Genomic DNA, 23,123 nt, shown 5'->3' with positions numbered 1-23,123 from the left:
TCTATTGTTTGTGGAAAGCTTATCCAGAAAGGTGGAGTGTGTCATAAAGCATGGGGAGGGACCAGCATACTATTGAAGTGAGAGGTAGTGATGTCACTATGAAACTGGGATGTATCCAGATATTCATTGATGTGGACCTTATATGCTACTCTTCTTTTATGACAGTTCAGTTTCTAAATCTCTTTACTGGCTGTTAAAACATTTTTGTGATGTGACTATTATATTAACATTTTTATCTTTCAGTAATAAAAATGTTAATATTTGTTAATTCTCACAGAACAATGCAGAGTTGGGAGAAATCCCAGGTGCCGTTTGACACGAACATACCTAGTACAACACACTGAAAAATGACATGAAGGTTTGAGGTCATATAAGTCAATAATGATGCTTTAATTGAAAATTTTTTGTAACCTTCTTTTTTATGTATTAGTGCTGTACACCTTCATGAAATATTGACTTCCATTTTTGAATCATCCCATATATAGGTAAAAAAGAAATTGGTGATACCCCTGCCATTTTCCTTGAAATATAACTTGATAGTTGGATTATTGTTGTTTTTAAAATTATATCATTTGAATGAAAAATTGAAAATAAAATAAATAGGAAAACTTTGAAAAGGGTCAAATTCTTTCAGAGCAATGCTAGCTCACAAGGCTTATGCAACAATGTGAAAATTAATGGAAATAGGCTATTGATCCAACACAGCCAGTTCTCTATGTTTAGCCCCCACAGCTGAAAAAAAAAAAGGTTGATAATGGCATTGTCCTGCAGCAGATAGCTGGATTGCAGGACAAGATTTAGAATTTTTTTAGACTGTCATAAAAAAGCTGTAGGAAAGATGTCATATGCACATTATTAGCCTCTGGCAAGAAAATTTTGAATAAATTTACAGTTTTAGTTACCTAACTTTTTAATTGCTTCGAAGGCCTAAAACTTATAACCCCCTCTCACCACAATCCATTAATTAACGTTTTCTTGTTAAACCAAATGAATTAAAATGACTGAGAGTTTCATTGAAGTTGATATTGATTTTATTACTTTATATTTTACAATTGTAGATTACAAGATGTGAAATTAAGTGTTTTTTGTTTGTTTATGCTATAGGTAAAGGATTGGGAAAGAATGAAGATGGTATAAGAGTCGCAATTAGGCCAAAACTTAAATTTGATAATTTTGGAGTAAGTTCTGTATTCTTTTGATGTCATGTCTCATATAAAGCTTATTATTTTATTAGTATTAATTTTAAATAAAAGATGTATCAACAACATGTCATAGAATCCTTGGTATCCAAAACACTACGACTAAGTGTATTTTGGATAGTTGATTTTTTGTAGATAAAGTGCAATTTTAAATGCACTTTATCTACAGTATAAAAGGAAAACAGGAAAAAAATTAATGCAACAAAATTACAGTACAGTACTTGACGTTTGTGATTTACACGTTACATACTGTACTTTTACAGTTTTAAAAATAATTGCTAATGTTTTTCTGCTTGAAAGATATCCATACTCTACAGATTTACAATAGATTATCTGTCTTTTTGACTCATTTTGATCCATTCTCTGTCTCACTATCAAGCAAGCAAATTTCACTATTATAACATAGTTTTTCTCCAAAATTCTTTTTGAAAAAATATAGAAACTTGCCCTGCCAATTCAGGTATTTTTAAGGATGTTTCAAATTTCTGCCTAGTTTTATAACAAATTGACTCTCAGGTGTGATAGTCTACATTGCATAAGGTGTGTAGAATTTAGGAAACATTGCTTTATTCTCTCTTATGTTTTGCCACAGTAATCATCACTTTTTTCTTGTTTGATGATAATTAACAGTGTCATTCAGTCGATGCCAAAGAAATGTGACATAAAATATCAGAGGACATACACACGAGATTTTCTATGTATTATAAAAAAGTAATATTTACTTTGTGTACTGTGTACAGATGTGATTTTCAAATGGTGAAAAATGTGATGCTATTAGAAATTTTGAAACGAATAAGTTTAAGGATACATGCATTGCATAGTGTGAACCGCTCTGTGTCCAGTCTGCTTCTCAAAATTAACTGTTTGCCAAGTGTACTCATTTAAAACAGAATACCTTAACATTGGTTTCTCCTTTTTCTTTTTATCATGCATGGTTCAGGTGTATGACAGAAAAGAGAAAGGAGAGACCAATGACTTCTGTAATTTGTGTAAAGTAGTAAGAAAGAAAGAATCCAGACAACTCATCTAAGAATATTTAGAACCATGCAAATTATAGTATCAGTTAGTACAAATTAATGAAGTTAGCTATATTCTTTTCCCACAAAACAATTAGCATAATCTTCAGTTACTTTCATTAAACATATGCATAATATAATGATCATTTAAGCATTCCTGAAAATGCAATTCCATCTTAATCCACACAATAAACTCTCTGTGAGCAAAGAAAATGATAGTTTCTGGTTTTTTTTTTTTTTTTTTCAGTATATGACATCTAAGTCAAACATTCCCGTAATAGCATATTTGGTAATGTGTGTTCAGGAATCAGCTAATACATATAGATCACTTTAGTTAATTATATAAATTATGCAAAAACTCAAATCTTAAAACTTATCAAAATTCCTTTATACATACGTACAGTTTCCAATTTAAACCTTGAGTTTTCCGATATGTTTTACTTTAGCATTAGTATTAGTAGAGGCATATGATGCAAGAAAGCAAGCTATATAGCTTCAGCCAAAAAAAAAAAAAAAAAAAAATAAAATAAAACCTTCCCATTTCACCCATCCATTCACTACAAATGTTCGTCTAGTTCTGCCTTGAACTTATTTAAGTTGTTGACTTCTACTACAACAGATGGAAATTTGTTCCAACCATCAACCACTTTCTGGCCGAAGGCAGATTACTGCACATCTATTCTACAATTGTCTTTCCTCAGTTCGAATTTATGTCCCCTCAGGTGAGTAATCTGAGCAAGAGGAATAATCCCATCAGCATTCAGCTTGCTCAAACCATTCAAGACCTTATACACCTCAGTTAGATCACCTCGCAGGTGCGTAATCTCCAGACGGCAATTTGCAGAACTTAACCCTTTCTTGGTAAGAAATGAGTGGAACAAAGGGTCACTCATCAATCTTGTTGCCCTTCTCTGTACTTGTTCCAGCAGCTCTACGCCCTTCGTAAAATGAGGGCTCCACAACCTTTATGCAGTCTTCAAGATGTTGCCTGCCCATTCCCTTATAAAGGGGACAATCACCTTATCCCTGCTAGCAAAATTCCTGTATATCATTGACAAGACACCATGAGCTACTCTTGCAGCCTATCTGCACAGCTCAGAAAACTTCTTATCTGACTGCACAATTACCCCAGGTCCTTTTCATTCACTACTAACCTGAGTATTGTACCACCCAGTTGGTATGCTACTCTGGAGTTACTGCTACTCATAAGCAGTACTTTACATTTGTCAGTGTTAAACTTCATTTGTCACCTCGCAGCCCATCTGCTAGACTTTTTCAGATCCTGTTGCAGTAGTGTACTATCATTACTGTTATTAACAACCTTGCCAACTTTCGTGTCATCTGCAAACTTAGGCATTACCCCTCATATACCTTCATCAATATCATTTATAAATACAGAAAACAACAATGAGCCCAATACCAAACCCTGGGGGGACTCTACTAATAACATTAGCTTACAAAGGGCAGTGTCCATTGATTACCACACTGTCTTCTCCCACTCAACAGTCCTTTTATTCATTGTAGCAACTTACCCTTAATGCCATACTGCTCCAGTTTGTACAGTAGTCTTTCATGTGCAACAATATCAAAAGCTTTCCTAAAATCCAAGTAAATAATATCAAAATTATTTTTTTGCGTCTAGTTCATTTGTGAACACATCACATTATCCAATCAAATTTGCCAGTGAGACTTCCCCTTAACAAACCTATGCTGTGACTGAACTATAACTGCAGTCTTGTCTAGATGATCTTGCATTGCTTCTTTAACCAGTGACTCCATTATTTTCCTTGGAACAGAAGTTAAACTAACAAGTCTGTAATTAATTACTTTGTGTCACCCTTAGTTCCCTTTTTGTGAATTGGGGACACACTTGCATATCTCCAGTCCATGGGGACTTTTCCTGAGTCCAAGGAAGCATTCATAATTATAGCTAAGGGTTTGCTTACTTCCTTTGCTGTTTCCTTTAATATAACTGGATAAGTCCTATCCATTCCCCAGGTACCTTTCTTATGTTCAATTTCAACAATTTCTCTTCCACTTTGTTCTCATTTATTACAAAATCATATAGCTCCCTGCCAGAGTTTGATAAGCTTCTGGTGTCCACTTCCCTACAGAGTTCCTCATGTTTGAATGTAGATGCAAAATAGTCATTAAATTTGTCAGCTACCTCAGCAGGTTCATCAGCAATTGAACCGTCACTGTCAAGTGGGCCAATCTGATTCATCCCCTTCCGTCTAGAGTTTACATAAGTAAAGAAGTCTTTACTGTTTTTCTTTGTATCCTTTGACAAAGGTTTCTCGTAATCCACCTTTGCTTGCATAACGTTCTATGTGGCTTGATTACAATAGGCATCTGTGTCTCCTGATAATTTATATGCATCCCATACATTTTTCTTCTCTGCCACGAGTCTCAGTAGTTAATCTGACATCCATTTAGGCCTAAACCTTGAATAGTATTTCTTAGTTGGTATGAAAAGCCTAGTAGCTTCCAAGATTAATTTCTTGAATGCTTCCCATTTAGAATTTGCTATTGGAAACATCATCAGTTGGTTCAGCTGTATAGAATTTAAAAACCGCCAGAGACTACCATAGTCACCATTACAAAGGCAAAAACCCTACCCTTTTCCCCTAATATATATACTTTCTGTTTATACTCCGGCACGACAACCAAGTCAGTAGAGTTTACAATAAATTGTCAATACAAATATTTATCATATTTAGTAGTCACGGGCTTGAACCCCAGTCCACTCAAGGAATGCGTGCTGTGTACTCTCGCTCCTGACCACTGGGCTACTGGTAGTTACATCTTTAAATAAATCCTACATTGGTACACTGTGATCACTGCTACCATGTTGTTCCTTTATCTGCAGATTCGTAACGCATGAAGAATCCTCTTGTTGCCTCTCGACATGCTGCTGTAAAAAACAGTCATCCAATAAATCCACAAAAGTATTGCTAGTGTGTGAGTGACCAACCCACAAGTTCCAGTCTATATCTGGGAAGTTAAAATGCCCCTTTTAACTTCCCAGATATAGTTAAGGCAATGTGATTTCAATGCCCACTCTCTTTCTCTGTACAGTTGTTCGTTGTACTCGTCAGAGTCCTTAGGCCTATAACACTCTCTTACTCTCAACTTGTCACACCAAACTGACCCAACACTGCACTGTCTACCCATGTCAACTGAATGCACTTCTTTAGATTTTGTGTTTCTTAACTAACAGCATCACCCCTCCTCCTTCCCTTCTATCCTTTTGGTACACATTGTACTCCCCAAATTCTAATTCTGCATTTCTTATCTCTGTGTGAAACCATATCTCTGATATCCTGACAACATCAGCCTTTGATGTCTTCACCAGCACCTCAAATTCATGAAATTTATCTACTATACTCTTAAAATTGGTGTAAATGCAAGTATACATGCACCTGTTCTTACTGTTAGTTAACCTAATACAGCTCAGGTATTTACTTGTTCCACGATGACTCCCAGCAGTTCTTGAAATCCTCAATACTTTGCTTTCCAGGCTGCTGCTTATTTCAATAGAAGCAGTGCAAGAATTACTTTCACCTCTGCCCGTGGCGCTACTGTTAATCTATTAGTCTGTGAATCCTCCCAAGCTAGCAGTTTTCCGACCCAACCTAACACTGTCTCCATAGCATCAGCAAATATTCTTACACCCTTTTCTATTTATTTTCTAGAAGTAGCTCTATATTCCTAGTTATGATACTTAGTTTATTTTGAATTTAGATAGAGATTTTGCAGGTTATTACTTAGTGTCATTAAAACTTGTAACGTTCGAAACTTGCCACCATTGTTGTAGTATATTAGATCGATATGGAATAGTGTAACGTATATTTTGAATTTAATAGCATAAGGCGTAATGTAAAACTACATTGCAGTGCTATGTATTACATAGTGTAATACATAGCACTGTATTAGGAATCTGTTAGCTTAGTTTAGTATTATCAATTAATCAATTAAATTTATAAATCTTATTAATTTTTATTGTTAATTACATTGTATTTAAATGGAAATCATGCCCCAGACTAGAGCCGCAAAGCAATGTGCTCAAAGTAGTGGAAGTGCTGTGGTTCAGGGGAGAACCAAAGGGGCGATTCTCCAAAGCACCACAGACTAAAAAAATGTGCAAAATTGACATGTTTTTTGAGCTTTCTGGAACAGGACATGACCTAGCCATAGAGTTTGTCTCTGTGTGTGTGTGTGTGTGTGTGTGTGTGTGTGTGTGTGTGTGTGTGTGTGTGTGTGTGTGTGTGTGTGTGCGCGTGCGCGCGCGCTACGTGCGGAGAATGTGAAGAAATTAGGTGCTAACTCAGTGTTTTGATGGGTGCCTATGAGAGTTTGAAGAGTAGGGTAGATGCCCTCAAAGGAATTAAAGTGAGGGGGGGCCCTTCAAGTTCTAAACTGCCAAATTCAATACCAGAGCTCATTCTTGTGCACCAGGCAACACAGCAAGAATCTTCAGGGCAGAATGCACTGGTCTCACATTAGCTAGTTATTTTCAGTGACTCAATTGTCACGGAAACGGGAATATATTGTGCAAAAAGGATAGGTGTAATAGAACCAGGGTATGTCTGCCAGGGGCAAAAGTTGATGACGTTGTAGAGCAGATGTCATCTTTTAAGGGCAAAAAAGGTGATATCATTGTAAATGTTGACAAAAATGACATTAAGTGTAGGAGATCTGCAAATTTACTTGACAAGTACAGGTCAATTTTGAGAAAAAAGTCGAGTTATGTCTAAATTTGAAAGTGTCTGGAATCTTGCCCAGACACGATAGGAGGGAGTATATGATGAGAGCCTTATCAATTAATTCGTCCCTGGAGAGATTGTGCAAGGCTCATGGGGTAGAATTTTTCTCATCGTGGTCTGTGCTTGTTAACAGGAGAGACTACTTCTACAGGAATGGGATACTCTTAAATAGAAAGGGTGCAAGGGTTTGCTCATGCTATCGAGGCAGCTTTAGGTTTGGTCGGAAAACAGCTAGCTTGGGAGGGGGCTCACAGACTAAAAGGTTGAAAGTAGCTGCAGGCAGAGGTGAAAGTGATTCTTGCACTGCTTCTATTAGAATGAGCAGCGGCCTGGAGGGTGGGGTGCTGGACATTTCAGGGACTGGTGGGAGTCGTCATGAAACAAATAAATACATGGGCTATGTTAGGGTAACTAAGAATAAGAATAGGTGCATGTTTTTTTTTTTTTTTTTATGTGATTTGATTTGATTTTGGATTTTATTGGCGCATTAGCAACTAGGGCTATAATTCGCCAAGACCAGGTAGATTTTTTTTTTTTTTTTATGTGAACCCCAAACACGAGAGGTATTAGAACCTATATTACTGTGCTTGGGTTGGAGGTTGAGAAGATGAAAGAAGATATTTGTTGACATTGGACTTCAACTTCTGTAGATTGTAATTTTCAGGAAATACGTATGAAGGAAAGTTGTTCCAGAAAACGGCAGTTGAATGAATAAACGAGGAAGATGAAAAGTTGGTTCTGTGGGTTTGAAGTTGGACAGTAAATGGATGTTGGCTGGTGGCGGCACATGTTCTGACTGTTTTGAAAGAGAGAGAGCAGGAATTATAGAAGCCAATTCAGAAGAAAAGTGCCCATGGAAGTATCTGTAGAAGAGGCATGCAGCAGAAACAGTACGTCTATGAGAAAGCAAGTGGAGAGACTCTGTTAGAGATGAATCATTAATTAACCTAACTGCCCTCTTCTGAATGGAATCAATAAGCCTGAGAGAGGTTTTGGGGGCACCACCCCAGATGTGGGAACAATATTCCATGGCAGGGCGGAATTGCAATTTATACAGAGTGAGCAGCTGTTTGGAAGAAAAGTAATGCCGAGAGCGAAAGAGAAAACCAAGTTTTTTAGATGCAGAGGAAGCAATATTTGTAATGTGCTTGTGCCAAGAGAGATTAGAAGTCAGGGTAATCCCCAAAAGAGATATATCATTTTGCCGAGAAATCGGAGTGTCACTAAAGATAAGCATAGGAGCAGAAGAATCCTTTTTGCGAGATATAAGACAAGACTGAGGTTTAGAAGGGTTGAAATCAACTAAGTTGTCTTTGCCCCACTGGAGAATTATCTGAAGATCGGCATTTAAGGAATTGGTGGCAGATTTTCAAGAAGTTGAAGCTGATTGAGCAGGACAAGGTTTCTCAAAATGGAAAGTGGAATGCAATGTGCTGTCATCGGCAAAACTATGGATAGGATTTCCAGTCAATGGAAGAAGGTCGTTAATATACAAGAGGAAAAGAGTGGGGGAAAGAACTGAACCTTGAGGGACACCAGCATTAGTGGAGAAGTTAGAAGACAGACAGCCATCTACCATCACCCTCAGTGAGCGATCAGAGAGAAAACTGGATAACCAATTACTAAAAACAGTTGGCAAACCATAAGATGGCAGCTTGTTTAGAAGACCTTTATGCCAAACACGATCGAAAGCCTTTGAGATGTCAAGAGCAACTACTTGTGTTTCACCAAACCTTTCCATTGAATTAGTCCATAAATGGGTAACATAAGCCAGAATATCACCAGTGGATCGACACTGATGGAATCCATATTGGCGATCGTTGATCAGATCGAAGATTTCTAGGTAGTTTAAGAATTGGCAGTTAATTGATTACACCATTACTTTAGAAAGAATAGAAGTAATTGCAATGGGACGATAATTGGATGGGAGGGATTTGTCACCCTTTTTAGGAATTGGCTGGATATGAGCAAATTTCCAAGCAGACGAAAAAACACCTTTGGAATAAGAAAGTGAAAAAAGGTGGCAAAGAATAGGAGCTAGTTCAGGAGCACAGGTTTTGAGAACAAGTGGAGAAATACCATCAGGACCTGGGGCTTTCTTAGCATCAAGATTCATTAAAATCCTTCTGATATCCTTTTGACGGAAGACCACAGGAAGCATTGAATGGAGCATGTTGGGAATGGTGGAAGGTGTTTTACCAAGATCATTAATACATGAGCTGGAAGAAAAATGTGATGCTAGCAGGTCAGCTTTATCCTTGGCTGAAGTGACAACAGAACCATCTGGTTTGGACAGAGGTGGGAGCAGAGATGGGCAAAAATTGCGAACAATAGCTTTGGCAAGAGACCAGAATGCTCGGCTACCATTGGGGTAAGAAGCAAGTTTTCTACTCTTAGCCTGTTCAAACTCTAGTTTGGACTGATTAATAACTGCTTTACAATTGTTGCAAGCTTTGGTGTAGGCAGAAAATGAAACTGAAGAATTAGAAACAAGCCAATGACGATATGCAACATTCTTCTCTTGAACAGCCTTAGCACATTTATTTGAAAACCAAGGTTTAGGACGAGATTTTAAAGTGGAGTGTGGTATAAAGGATTCCATTCCTGCAAGAATAATTTCACTGACACGATCTGAGGAAACGTTGACATCAGCAGTTTTGAAACAGTAATCCGACCATGGAAAAGAAGAAAAGAAGTAGTAGTAGCAGTAGTAGTGGCATGTGATGCAAGAAAGCAAATGTATGAGCTTATGCAGCATCAGCCAGGAAAAAAAAAAAAAAAAAAAATCACACCATTCCCTCCAAATGCCTGTCCAGTTCCTCCTTAAATTTATTCAACCTATCAACTTCCACAACGACAGATGGAAGTTTGTTCCAGCAATTAACAACCCGCTGGCTAAAGGAAAATTTCCGCACATCTATTCTACATCTGTCTTTTCTTAATTTGAATTTATGCCCCCTTAGATTCGTAATCTGAACAAGTGGAAGGATCCCATCAGAATTCAGCGTGCTCAACCCATTCAAGGCCTTATATACCTCAATCAGATCACCGCGCAGGTGCCTAGTCTCCAGCCACTGCAATTTGCAGAACTTAAGCCTCTCTTGGTAAGAGGATCCCTTCATTCCCCTCACCAATCTTGTTGCCCTTCTCTGTACACGCTCAAGTAAATCTACATCCTTCCTAAAATGAGGCCTCCAGACCTGTATGCAGTACTCAAGCCGTGGCCTGACCATTGCCTTATACAGAGGGATAATCACCTCCTTTTTCCCTGCTAGCAAAATTCCTATATATCATTGACAAAACCCCACGACCTGCCCTGGCAGCCTGTCTGCATTGCTCAGAAAACTTCATATCTGCCTGCACAATTACTCCTAGGTCTTTTTCATTTTCTACCACCTTAAGTGTAGTACCACACAGTTGGTACGTTTCTCTGGGGTTACTTCTACCCATATGTAGTACTTTGCATTTGTCAAGGTTAAACTTCAGTTGCCATTTCTTAGCCCATCTGCCCAAATTATCTAGATCCTGTTGCAGTAGCACACTGCCATTACTGTCATTAACAACCCTACCAACCTTTGTATCATCTGCAAACTTCGACATTAAGCCTGATATACCTTCATCAATATCATTGATAAATATACAAAACAACAGTGGACCTAACACCGAACCCTGTGGGACTTCACTAATAACATTAGTCCAAGAAGAGCAGCACCCATTGATTACCACCCTCTGTCTTCTAGCACTTTACCATCCTTTTATCCATTGTAGCAACTTACCCTTAATACCATTCTGCTCCAATTTGTACAATAGTGTTCCATGCGCAACAGTGTCAAAAGCTTTCCTGAAATCCAAATATATGATATCAAAATTATTTTTCGCATCCAGTTACTTTGTAACCACATCATAATATCCTATCAAATTCTCGTAGGTCATCCCATTTTGCATTCTTGTAATGCCAAACAACACAAGGTTGGGAATAGCCATGAGATAAAGGTTCCATTGGAGAAGAGACAATCACCAAGTTGTGATCTGAAGTGCCTAAAGGACCTCTCACTTCGACCGTGTACTTAGAAGTGTTGTTTGTGAGAAAAGGATCAAGCGTATTGGCTGTATGATTAGGATTGTCCGGTATTCTTGTAGGTAAATGAACAATCTGTGCTAGGTCATTAGTAATTGCAAAAGCCTCAGCATCTCGACCTGCTGGGTCGGTGTGACTAGAAAACGGAAGCCAGCTGGAGTTGTGAACATTAAAATCACCAAGGAAAATTACCTCACTGTTAGGAAAGTTGGACTGGAGAAAGTCAAGTTGCAAAGAGAGGAAGTCAAAGAGCTCCAAGTGATTAGTGGAGTTGGGCGAATGGTAGAGACAACAGATAATTTTGACACAATGAGGTAGAGAGATTTTAAGCCATAGAAGATCAAAGAGAGGAGATTCCAAATTGCCAAGTCTCTGACAGGGAATATCAGAACGGGAATATGCACATGTACCACCTTTGAGGCGAAAGGAATCATACAACGAATAATTTGGGCATCTGAGATGAGCAGTAGTCGAATCAACCGATAACTGAGATTCTGTCAGAAAAAGTACATGGGGTTTGGCAGACTGCAAGTGGAAATGGACATCGTTGAGATTAGAATTGAGACCACGTATATTTGTGAAATGAATTAGGAAGTGCTTGGGAGGTTTAGATCTTTTCGCAGATAAGCTTGCTCTATTAGTTTGACAATTTGTGGTGTATTCAATAGTAAGAAAAAGTGGGTGGGACATGTTGTATGAAGTAATGAAATTTTTGGATATGGCGTACACGTGGTAAGAATATACCCAGATCCTTGACATAAAGTGGCCTCGACAATGCTCCCCGCTTACACACTACTCAGACTCCCTCCAGTCACTATCTGGCAGAGTAGAGGTAGCAAGATTATACACTAACTGATCCAGAAGCCTTCTAGGGAGTTTGCAATAGGTTCGGTCCGGTGTACTAACTAGTGGCCGGCCTGCAAACACCGTTTTAGAGCTGTACCCTCAAAATGTAAGGAATATTGGATCTCGCCACGACATTCATCATAACCTCAAAAGTCATCAATCATACTGCATGATGGAAGAGATAGGGAAGGGTTGACCGGAACTTAGCTCTAGAGACTAAACATGGGTTCCACCACTTCAAGCCTCCAATAAGCAAAGTGGTGGTATTTCACCAGTTGATGAGAGTCATCTACCACCTAGTACTGCTTGATAACATAGAGGGGTGCCGTTCCTCCATGTGGTGTGGGCGCCACACCTCGACCCCTGCTTACGTTGGTTCACCCCTGGGTGGTCACCCACTATGTACTTATGCATGGAGGTTGTACCCAGGATTACTAACAGTCCCACCATCATGAAGGTGCAAGCAGAGGATTTGGCTGTCACAGACCATCCGGACTTCGCCGAAATTGGGTCCACTTGACTTGAGTGTCACCCGAATATCAGTTCCATCAGCGTTTTAGACTCCCAGGTAGCAAGTACAGCTTGTCTGGCATATCTGAAAAAATGTCTGTGACAACCTCAAGGACCTAATACTTGCATGTGCATCAATGCTAGAAGTATAGTAAATAAATTTGATGAATTCGAAGTGCTGGTCAAGACATCAAAGGTGGGTATTATTGGTATATCAGAGACATGGTGTCACACAGATATTAGAATACAGAATTGTAATTTGGGGAGTACAATGTGTACAGAAAGGTTTAACAGGATAGGAAGGAAGGTAGGAAGGGATAGACAGGTTATGCTGTTAATTAAGGAAAACAAAATCTAAGGAAGTGTATCCAGTTGACATAGATGGACAACGCAATGTTGAGCCAATTTGTTGTGAGGATAGATGTGCAGAAGTTTGCCATTAGCCAGTGGGTAGTTGGTTGGTGGAACAGACTTCCATCCTTTGTTTTGGAAGTTGATAGCCTAAATAAATTTAAGGCTGAGCTGGACAGGTATTTGAAAAGAATGGGAAGGGTGAAATATGAGCTTTTTTCTTTTTTTTTTTGCTGATGCTGCATAAGCTTGCTTTCTTGCGTCATATGCCTCTACTAATGCTAATAAGCACTGGGAAAGCAAAAATGAGAGTAGGAGTGTGTTATAGGCCTAATGACTCTAATGAGTACAATAAACAATTGTACAGGGAATAGAATGGGCCAGTAAATCGGATTGTGTTATAATGGGGTATTTTAACTTCCTGGACATTGATTGGAACTTGTGGGTTGGTCACTTGCACACTTGTAAGACTATTGTGGATTTATTGGATGATTGTTTTCTGCAGCATGTTTGAGAGGCAACTAGAGTGTGTAATATTCTTGATCTGGTTATCAGCAGTGATTATTTGTGTATTAAGAATTTGCAGATAAAGGAACCACTAGGTGGCAGTGATCACAGCGTACTGATGTGGGATTTACTTAAAGATATAATTACCATCAGGGATAAAGGGAAGGGTTTTTGCTTCCATAAAGGTGGTGACTACAGTGGTTTCAGACAGTTTTTAAATTCTGTACAGTGGGACCAACTGATGATGGTTACCAACAGCAAATTCTACATGGGAAGAATTCAAGGAACTAATCATGGTACCTACTAGGCTTTTCATACCGATAAAGAAATATCGTTCAAGGTTTAGGCCCTAATGGATTTCAGAGGACCTAATGAGAATCGTGGCAGAGAAAGAAAAATCATGGATGCATCTCAAAAGCCTATGGCAGATATAAGCCACTCTGTAATCAAGTCATAAAGGAGATTAGGCAAGTGAAGACAGATTATGATAAATCTTAGGCAAAGGATTCTAAGAATTAGCAAGGACTTCTTTATTTATATAAACTCTAGAAGGAAGGAGATGAATCAGATTGATCCACTTTATATCGATGGTTTGACCGTTGATGATCCTGCTCAGATAGCTCAGAATCTGAATGAGTATTTTGCATCTATATTCACACGAGGAGTTAATGCTGGGAGGGAGGAAAATGCCGGAAATTAATCAAACTGGAACAGGGTGCTTAATGATTTTGTGATAACTGAGAGTAAAGTGGAGTAGAAATTGTTGAACTTAAACATAAAAAAGGCACCTGGGGTGGATGGGATCTAAATAGTTATATTAAAGGAGGTGGCAAAGGAAGTAAGCGAACCCTTAGCCATAATTATGAGAGCATCCGTGGACTGGAGATGTGCAAATGTATTCCCAATTCACAAAGGAGAATCTAAGGGTAAAACAAGTAATTAAAGACTAGTTAGTTTAACTTCTATTCTCAGAAAATAATGGAGTTACTGGTTAAAGATGCATTTCAGGATCATCTAGACAAGACTGCAGTAATAATTCAGACTTTACATAGAAAATCTTGTCTGATACATTTGATTGGTTATTATGATGTGGTTACAAAGGAACTGGATGCAAAAAATAATTTTGATATCATATACATGGATTTCAGGAAAGCTTTTGACACTGTTGCGCATGGTAGACTACTGTACAAATTGGAGCTGTTTAGTATTAAGGGTAAATTGTTACAATGGATAAAAAGGTGGTTGAGTGGGAGAATACAGAGAGTCATAATCAATGGACGCTGCTCTTCGTGGACTAATATTATTAGTGGAGGCCTCCCAGGGTTCAGCTTTGGGCCCACTGTTGTTTTGCATATTTATCAATGATATTAATGAAGGTGTAGCAGGCTTAATGTTGAAGTTTGCAGATGATACAAAGGTTGATAGGGTTGTTAATGACAATAATGTCAGTATGCTACTACAACAGGAGCTAGAAAATTTGGGCAGATGGCAACTGAAGTTCAATATTGACAAATGCAAAGTACTGCATATGGGTAGAAGTAACCCATATGCAGTACCCATAAATGTTCCAACTGTGTGGTACTACACTTGGGTGGTAGAAAATGAAAAAGACCTGGGAGTAATTGTGCAGTCAGATATTAAGTTTTTTGAGCAATGCAGACATGCTGCCAGAGCAGGTCATGGGGTATTGTCAATGATGTACAGGAATTTTGCTAGTTGGAAAAAGGAGGTGATTGTCCCTCTGTATAAGGCAATGGTCAGGCCATGCCTTGCGTACAGGTCTGGAGGCCTCATTTTAAGAAGGATGTAGATTTGCTTGAGCGTGTACAGAGAAGGGCAACAACATTGGTGAGTGAAACTAAGGGGTCCTCTTACCAACAAAGGCTTAAGTTTTGCAAATTGCAGCATCTGGAGGCTAGGCACTAAACCCATTCAAGGCCTTATACACCTCAGTCAGGACACCTGACTGAGGTGTATAAGGCCTTGAATGGGTTGCGTCTGCTGAATTCTGGCGGGATTCTTCCGCTTGCTCAGATTATGAACCGGGGGGGGGCATAAATTCAAATCGAGGAAAGACAGTTGCAGAATAGATGTGCAGAAATTTGCCTTTAGCCAGCGGGTGGTTAATTGCTGGAACAAACTCTGTGTCATTGTGGAAGTTTATAGCTTAAATAAATTGGAGGAACTGGACAGACTTTTAGAGGGAAAGGATCTGTGATTATTGTTTTTTTTTCTTTTCTTTTTGGCTGATGCCATATAAGCTGATACGCTTGCTTTTTTTGCATCACACTCAGTTTTTCCATTATGCAGTCATTGCTCTTATAGTTATGTGTTGGAAGCTGCTGCTGCTGAAATTATTATTTATGTCTATTGTGAACTCCAGGAAGCTAGCTTTTATTGCCACAGGCATTTTCAGTGAATATATCTGCATATGAGCAGACCTCTACTTATAGGTTACTTGAAGGAAAAGATACAATACACCACAGTCGTTTTCGTTTCTTTCTGCTGCTGGTATCCACTCATTGGGGTTAATTCATTTTAATTACCAGTGAGTAGAGCACTACATTTATTTTAATATATACATTATTGGTCTAGATATTATTGGCATTACAGTAGCTAATATTTATTTTTATTTTATTTGTTAAATTCAGATGAATTAAATCTGTTTCTCTTATCAGGTTGGTTATCACCCAAGTGAGCATTTGGATCTCAGCTGGTGGAACCAAATTTTCAATAATGCAGTAGATAATATAAAAGTTGAAAATAATGAGGTAAGAGTATATTTCATGCTTATACAGAATAAAATAAAGTATATTGTATATACAACATGACATTTTAATTTAATTCTGTAGGTGGATATAATATTCACTTCCCCCCAATACCCAGTTTCAGTATTTAAAATTTTTCATAGTAAATTATTGTAAAGTACAGTAGGTAGCAGTTATGGGAGTTGTACATTTTCACTGGCCATTTCTTTGTGAGATCTACATTGATAGAAATATAGAGCTAACACATACACATTATTGATATAACTGCTCAGTTGGAAAAATATTAATAATAATAATAAAAATACTAATAATAAGATTCTTTATTAACATAAATTTTATACAATAGTGATTCCTTGCACAGATAGCCAGAGGAATCTTACAATTCGTTGTTTATACAAGTGACAATCCTACAGGTGTCTGAACTCCGTGACACCTGTAGGATTGTCAGAGAGTTCCTCGACCAACAGTAACATCAGACATAACAACAACCATCCTGTGTACTTGGTAGCAATACCCGTCACGAGGTGCAACCCCCAATCAGGGAGAAATAATATAAGAGCAGCAATAATAATAAAAGGATGTCTGATGAATATTGATGCTAAGAAAGCTCTATGTCCTGATAGTATTTCTCCACTTGTTTTCAAACTTGTGCTCCTGAACTTGCTCCTGTTCTGTGTCACCTTTTTTTTTTTCACCTTCTTCCGAAGGCTTCTGCTTGGAAATTTGCTATCCATCCAATTATCGTCCCATTGCACTTACTGTTACTCTTAGTATTAGTAATGGCCATATGGTGCAAGGAAGCCTAAGGCTTATGCTGCAAAAAGGCCCTTTCTAGTGTAATTCTTATCGTTCTTTCTAGTGTAATGGAAAATCATTTAACCACCAAATCCTAAACTAACTAGAAATATCACATCTGATCAATCATTGCCAGTATGAATTCTGTCCACTGGTTATATTCTGTCTTAAATTACCCAACCATGGACAAATTCAATGGAAAAGTTTAGTCAAACTCAAGCAGTTGCTCTTGACATTTCAAGGACTTTTGATTGTGTTGGGCATAAAGGTCTTCTAAATAAGCTTCCAGGTTATGGTTTCCCACTGTTTTTTGTACTTGGGTATCCAGTTTTCTCTCTAACTGCTCACTGCAGGTGATGGTAGATGGCTCTCTGTCTTCTAACTTCTCCATTAATGCTGGTGTTCTCCAAGTTCGGTTCTTTCTCCCATTCTTTTCCTCTTGTATATTAATGACCTTCCATTGACTGAAAATCCTATCCATGGAGTTGCTGATGATAGCACATTGCATTCAACCTTCCAGTTTGAGAAACCTTGTCCTGCTCAAACAGCTTCAACTTCTTGAACATCCACTGCCAATTCCTTAAATGCTGATCTCCAGGTAATTCTCCATTGGGGCAAAGCAACTTAGTCGATTTCAATCCTTCTAAAACTCAATCCTGTCTTATATCTCCCAAAAGGGATTCTTCTGCTCCTCTGATGACACTCCTGTTTTTAGGCAAGATCATATATCTATATTGTGGATTACCGTAACATCTAATCTCTCTTAAGCACATTACAAATATTGCTTCCTCTGCATCTAAAAAAACTGAGTTTTCTCTTTCACTCTCGGCGTTACTTTTATTCCAAACAGCTGTTCACTCTGTACAAATCGCAAATCGGCTCTACCATGGAATCAGTGTTGCCATTTTAGCGGTTTTCCCGCTAGATTTAGCGGAATTGCTTCAGGTTTAGCAGATTAAAATATGAAATAGCGGATTTTTTAGCGGGAAGAGTATAAATGTTTAGCATTTTATATATTTTGGCAATGTAACATTTAAATTAAGAAATATTTATTTAACAAATATTAAATTAATTGTTCAAGTAATTATTTAATTAACAATAAAAATATTTCATAATTGAAATGTTTTATCGATATACATCGTAAACATAGTAGGGATATCATATTTCATAGTTTTTTTTTTTTTTTTTTTTTTTAAAGCGAAGAATCGGTTTTATATTATTCTGGAATTTCCCTGAGGAGAACCCCAACAATTTTACGTAGTTACGCCCGCGGTCAAACGACCTGACTGTTGGGTCATAGCTTTAATTGTTGAATCAAATCTAAAAATGTGGGAAAAATTCTAATCACGCCTTTTTTTGAAACCGCGAAGAAATGGCATTGAATAATTTTTATTCGTCGTATTTGATTGGCTTCCAAGAAATGCGATCCGAATTACCGACATAACATTAAAAGTCATTTAAAAACTTTCAAACATATTAAGTCAGTAGAAGAACCATTTTCACCTAATAGATCAGGCAACCAATCTAAATTAAATTTTCCCACCAAGAATTTACAAACAGTGGAAGCTGAAGCAAAGTTAAGTTTGTTTGTTTGTGCTCACTCGTCAATACTGGCAATAGACCACCTTGGTGAATTATGTAAGAATGCATTCCAAGATCAAACAGCCAAAACTTTAAAAATTCATTGAACAAAATGCAACGGCGTTATAAAATATATCCTACACCCCCACTTTCAGAAAGATTTATTATAGTCAGTGCGCAGTGGCTTTTCAAATTATAGTTTGTTACTAGATGAATCAAACGATATTAGTGTAACAAAACTATTAGGTATTGCAATTGTGTATTATGATGAGCAATTCGATAAAAGAGTTTCTACATTCTTAGCTCTTGTAGAATTAGATCAATGTAACGCTGAAAATATTTCAAATTCAATTAAAATAACGCTGGAAAATTTTAAACTTCCTTTAATAAATTTTCTGTTTATACTCCGGGACGACCAAACGGTCAGAGGAGTTTACAAGATACACAGAATACAAGAAACAGTACCGTATTCAGCAGTCACGGGCTTGAACCCCGGTCACTCAAGGCACGTGTACTTATGCACCCGCGCGCCTGACCACTAGGCTACGGCATCAGAGCCAGTCTGTTTTCAGTATCATTTAATCTACCTTCCATAATTACAATATACCAAAAATAATATTAAGAATTAGCTGAAACGATTTAAACCAGAATTTAAATAATTTGTGGGCATTGGGACAGATAATGCTAGCGTTATGATTGGAGTTAATAACAGCGTTTATACACATTTGAAGTCCGATGTACCGAAATTGATATTAATTAAATGCGTATGTCATTCTTTGCAATTAGCAGTATCTCATGCAACCCGCGAAATATTCCCTAGAAGTCTAGAATTCATGATCGCTGAAACTTATAATTGGTTTAGTAAATCCACTAGTTGACAAAATCAATTTAAATATTTATAAAGTGCCATAAACGATGGTGCAGATCCGAAAAAGATAGTTCATTCGTGTCAAACAAGGTGATTATCCATTGAAGTTGCTATAACAAGAATTTTAGAACAGTATATTGAAATAACTCGTTTGACTGACAAACGTTATACTGCACAACTTCTTTATTCAATGTTCAAAGATGAAAGTAATTTAGCGTATATTTTATTTTTAAAACCTATCTTATCTGAAGTACAAAGAGTAAACAAATCTTTTGAATCAAATTGAAAAAAATGAGTATATAAACATTACTCTTGTTAAATGAGAAAACATCAACAATACAATGAAGTTTTGGTCAGAAGTTTAGAAATATCCAGATGCAAGCGGTGAAAATCCATTTAAAGAAATTAGCCAATTTGCATTGGGTATTTTAATTTTGCCATTATCCAATGCAGATGTGGAAAGAATATTCAGCAACTTAAATCTAGTAAAAAACAAAACACGCAACAGAATGAGTGTTGGCATGGTTAATGCAATCTTATCAGTACGATACAGGCTCAAAAGAGTTGAAAAGTGTTGTAAAAATTGTTTTACCTGAAGAAGTGCTTCGCAAAATAGGTACACAAGAAGCATATGATGAGGAGATATTGAATTTCGAAATTAATTTAGATTTTTAGATATTGATGAAAATGAAAATTTTAAAAATTTGGCGGGTTAAGTGTGCCTCTCTCTCTCAGCTTTCTAGATTCCATTCAAAAGACAACCAGTTAGGTTAACTAATGACTCATCTCTAAGTGTCTCTCCGCTCTCTGTCTCATAGGCATTCTGTTTCTGCTGTATGACTTTTATGTAGATTCTTCCATGGGCACTGTTCTTCTGAATTGGTTTCTATAATTCCCCCTCTCTCTTTCATAGCAGTCCGAACACGTGCTGCAATGAGTGAACTTCCTTTTACTGTCCAACTTCAAACTCGCAGAACCAGCTTTTCTTCTTCCTCATTTATTCATTCAACTTCCATTTTCTGGGAACAACCTTCCTTTATACTTAATTCCTGAAAATTACAATCTGCAGAAGTTAGTATAATGTAACAAATATCTTTTTTCATCTTCTCAACCTCCAACACATGGATGGTACTAAGTACTATAGTTCTAACCTCTTGTTTATGGTTTACAAAAAAAAAAAACAAAAAAAAAATTCTGTGTTGCTGCTTCAGAGTATCCAGTCAGATTGGTCAGAAAAGATTGCTCCTTAGCTGATCCATGCTGTGACTACTATATAACTGCATTCCTGTCTAGATAATGCTGCATTACTTCTTTAACCAGTAATTTCATTCCCTAGAACAGAAGCTTACAGCTTCTGTTGTAGCTTACAGGTTGGTAATTGTATACTACACTCTTTGATTCTCCTCCCCCTTTGTGATTTAGTGGAGACATTTGCACATCTTCAATCCATAAGGCCCTGAATCCAAAAATGATTCTCTCCTAATTGTGGCTAAAAGTTTGCTTATCTCTTTTGCTGCTACTTTTAATATAACTGGAGAGATATGATTGAACTTCAGGGGCTCACATCTTGTGAGTATGGGCTTGGCACATCCAGGGTCCTTAGCTGGATATCATGATTCTTCTCTTTCTTGGTGATTCCCTTCTACTTCTCTCTCTCTCTCTGGGTATTTATGAAAATTTTTTATCATAAGCCTCAGGATTCTTTGCACCATATGTCTAATAATGATAATGATTACATTCAGGTGACATTTTATTTTAGCCTCAACAGTTTTTCTTCCAGTTTCTTCTCAGTTACAAGAAAATCTAAATTGACTAAACTGGCATATTAATTTATTTTCTAGAAGTAGCTTTATTCCTAGTTACAATACTTAGTTTATTTTGAACTTAGAGATTTTGTAGGTTATTACTTAGTATCGGTAAAACTTGTACTGTTCAAAACTTGCCGCCATTGTGTATTATTGATATGGAATAGCATTACGTATATCTCGAACTACATAGCGTAAGGCATAACGTAGCTAGAAAGCGTAATACGTAGCACTGTAGTAGGAATCTGTTAACTTAGTATAGTATTGGCAGTTAATCAATTAAATTTATTAGTCCTTTTAATTTTTATTGTTAATTAAATTGTATTTAAATGAAAATCATGTTCTAGACTAAAGCAGCAAAGCAACTTTTGAAAAGTAGCAAAAGTGCTGTGGTTCGCGGGAGAACCGTAGGGGACAATTCTCCAATGCATCACAGTCTAAAAAAAAATGTGCAAAATGCGATATGTTTGCGGATCTCTCTCGAACCAGACATGATCTAGCCATGGAGAATGTCTTTGTGTGTGCTAGGTGCAGAGAATGTGAAGAAATTTGGCAGAAACTTAGTGTTCTGATGGGCATCTATGAGAACTTGAAGAGTTGGGTGGATGCCCTCGAAGGAATTAAAATGGGAGGCCCGTCAAGTTGTCAGCTGCCCAACTCAATGCCAGAGCACACTCTTATGCACCAGGCAACACAGTGGCAACCTTCAGGGCAGAATGCACTGGTCCCAGAGGGGCTAGTTATTGTTGGTGACTCAATTGTCAGGGAAACAGGAAATATATTATGCAGGGTATGTCTGCCAGGGGACAAAAGTTCATGTTATAGAGCAGATATCATCTTTTAAGGGCACAAAAGGTGATATTGTTGTACCCGTTGGCACTAATGACATTAAGTGTAGAATATCTGTAGATTTACTAATCAAGTACAGGTCAATGCTGAAAAAAAGCTGTGAGTTAGGGTAAAATTTGAAAGTGTCTGCAATCCTGCCCACACACAATAGGAGGAAATATATGATAAGAGCTTTGTCAATCAATTCGGTCCTGGGGAAATTGTGCAGGGCTCATGGTGTAGAATTTTTCTCAGTGTGTCTGTGCTTGTTAACAGGAGAGATTGCTTCTACAGGGAAGGGATGCACTTAAATAGAAGGGGTGCAAGAATATTTGCTAATGCTATCGAGGCAATGTTAGGTAGGTCAGAAAACTGGTAGCTTGGGGGGATTCACAGACTAATAGATTAATAGTAGCCACAGGCAGAGGTGGAAATGATTCGTGCACTATTTCTATTGGAATGAGCAGCAGCCCGGAAAGCCAGTTGGTGGGAGTTTCACGGAACTGCTGATGGTCATGAAACAAGTAAATACATGGGCTGTGTTAGAGTAACTAAGAGTAAGAACAGGTGCATGTACACTTGCATGTACACCAATGCTAGGAGTATAGTAAATAAATTTGATGAATTTGAGGTGCTGGTGAAGACATCAAAGGCTAATGTTGTCAGGATATCAGAGACATGGCGTCATACGGAGATAAGAATGCAGAATTAGAATTTGGGGAGTACAATGTGTACAGAAAGGATAGAAGGGGGTGATGCTGTTAGTTAAGAAACACAAAATCTAAAGAAGTGCATCCAGTTGACATGGGTGGACAGTGTAATGTTGAGTCATTTTGGTGTGAAAAACTGGGAAAGCAAAAATGAGGGTAGTTTGTTATAGGCCTAATGACTCTGATGAGTACAATGAACAATTATACAGAGAAATAGTGGCCAGTAAATCAGAGTGTCTTATAATGGGGGATTTTAACTTCCCACTGGAACTTGTGGGTTGGTCACTTTGCACACTAGCAAGGCTTTTGTGGATTTATTGGATGATTGTTTTTTACAGCAGCATGTTAGAGAGGCAACAAGAGGGAGTAACACTCTTGATCTGATTATCAGCAGTATTCATGCATTAAGAATTTACAGATAAAGAAACCATGTTGTGGCATGATTACAGTGTACTGATGTGAGATTTACTTAAAGATGTAACTACCATCAGGGGT

The 23,123-nt window shown here is 37.6% G+C and overlaps 1 protein-coding gene across 1 annotated transcript in view; it reads left to right on the top strand.

Annotated features, from left to right (window-relative positions):
• The window catches only part of LOC150088342 (G patch domain-containing protein 4), a 165,509-nt gene that overhangs the window by 25,320 nt on the left and 117,066 nt on the right, over positions 1–23,123 (top strand). Inside the window, exons 2-3 of the mRNA XM_090370728.1 lie at positions 1,105–1,178; positions 15,952–16,044. Coding sequence (XP_090226854.1) covers positions 1,105–1,178; positions 15,952–16,044 — 167 coding nt within the window. The remainder of the gene's footprint in view (positions 1–1,104; positions 1,179–15,951; positions 16,045–23,123) is intronic.

Source organism: Mastigoproctus giganteus, chromosome 3, assembly GCF_048544385.1.
Source record: "Mastigoproctus giganteus isolate SK-2022 chromosome 3, ASM4854438v1, whole genome shotgun sequence".
NCBI classification, from domain to species: domain Eukaryota; kingdom Metazoa; phylum Arthropoda; class Arachnida; order Uropygi; family Thelyphonidae; genus Mastigoproctus; species Mastigoproctus giganteus.
Note: the sequence above shows the minus strand (reverse complement) of the source record. Positions and strands in the feature narration are given on the sequence as shown.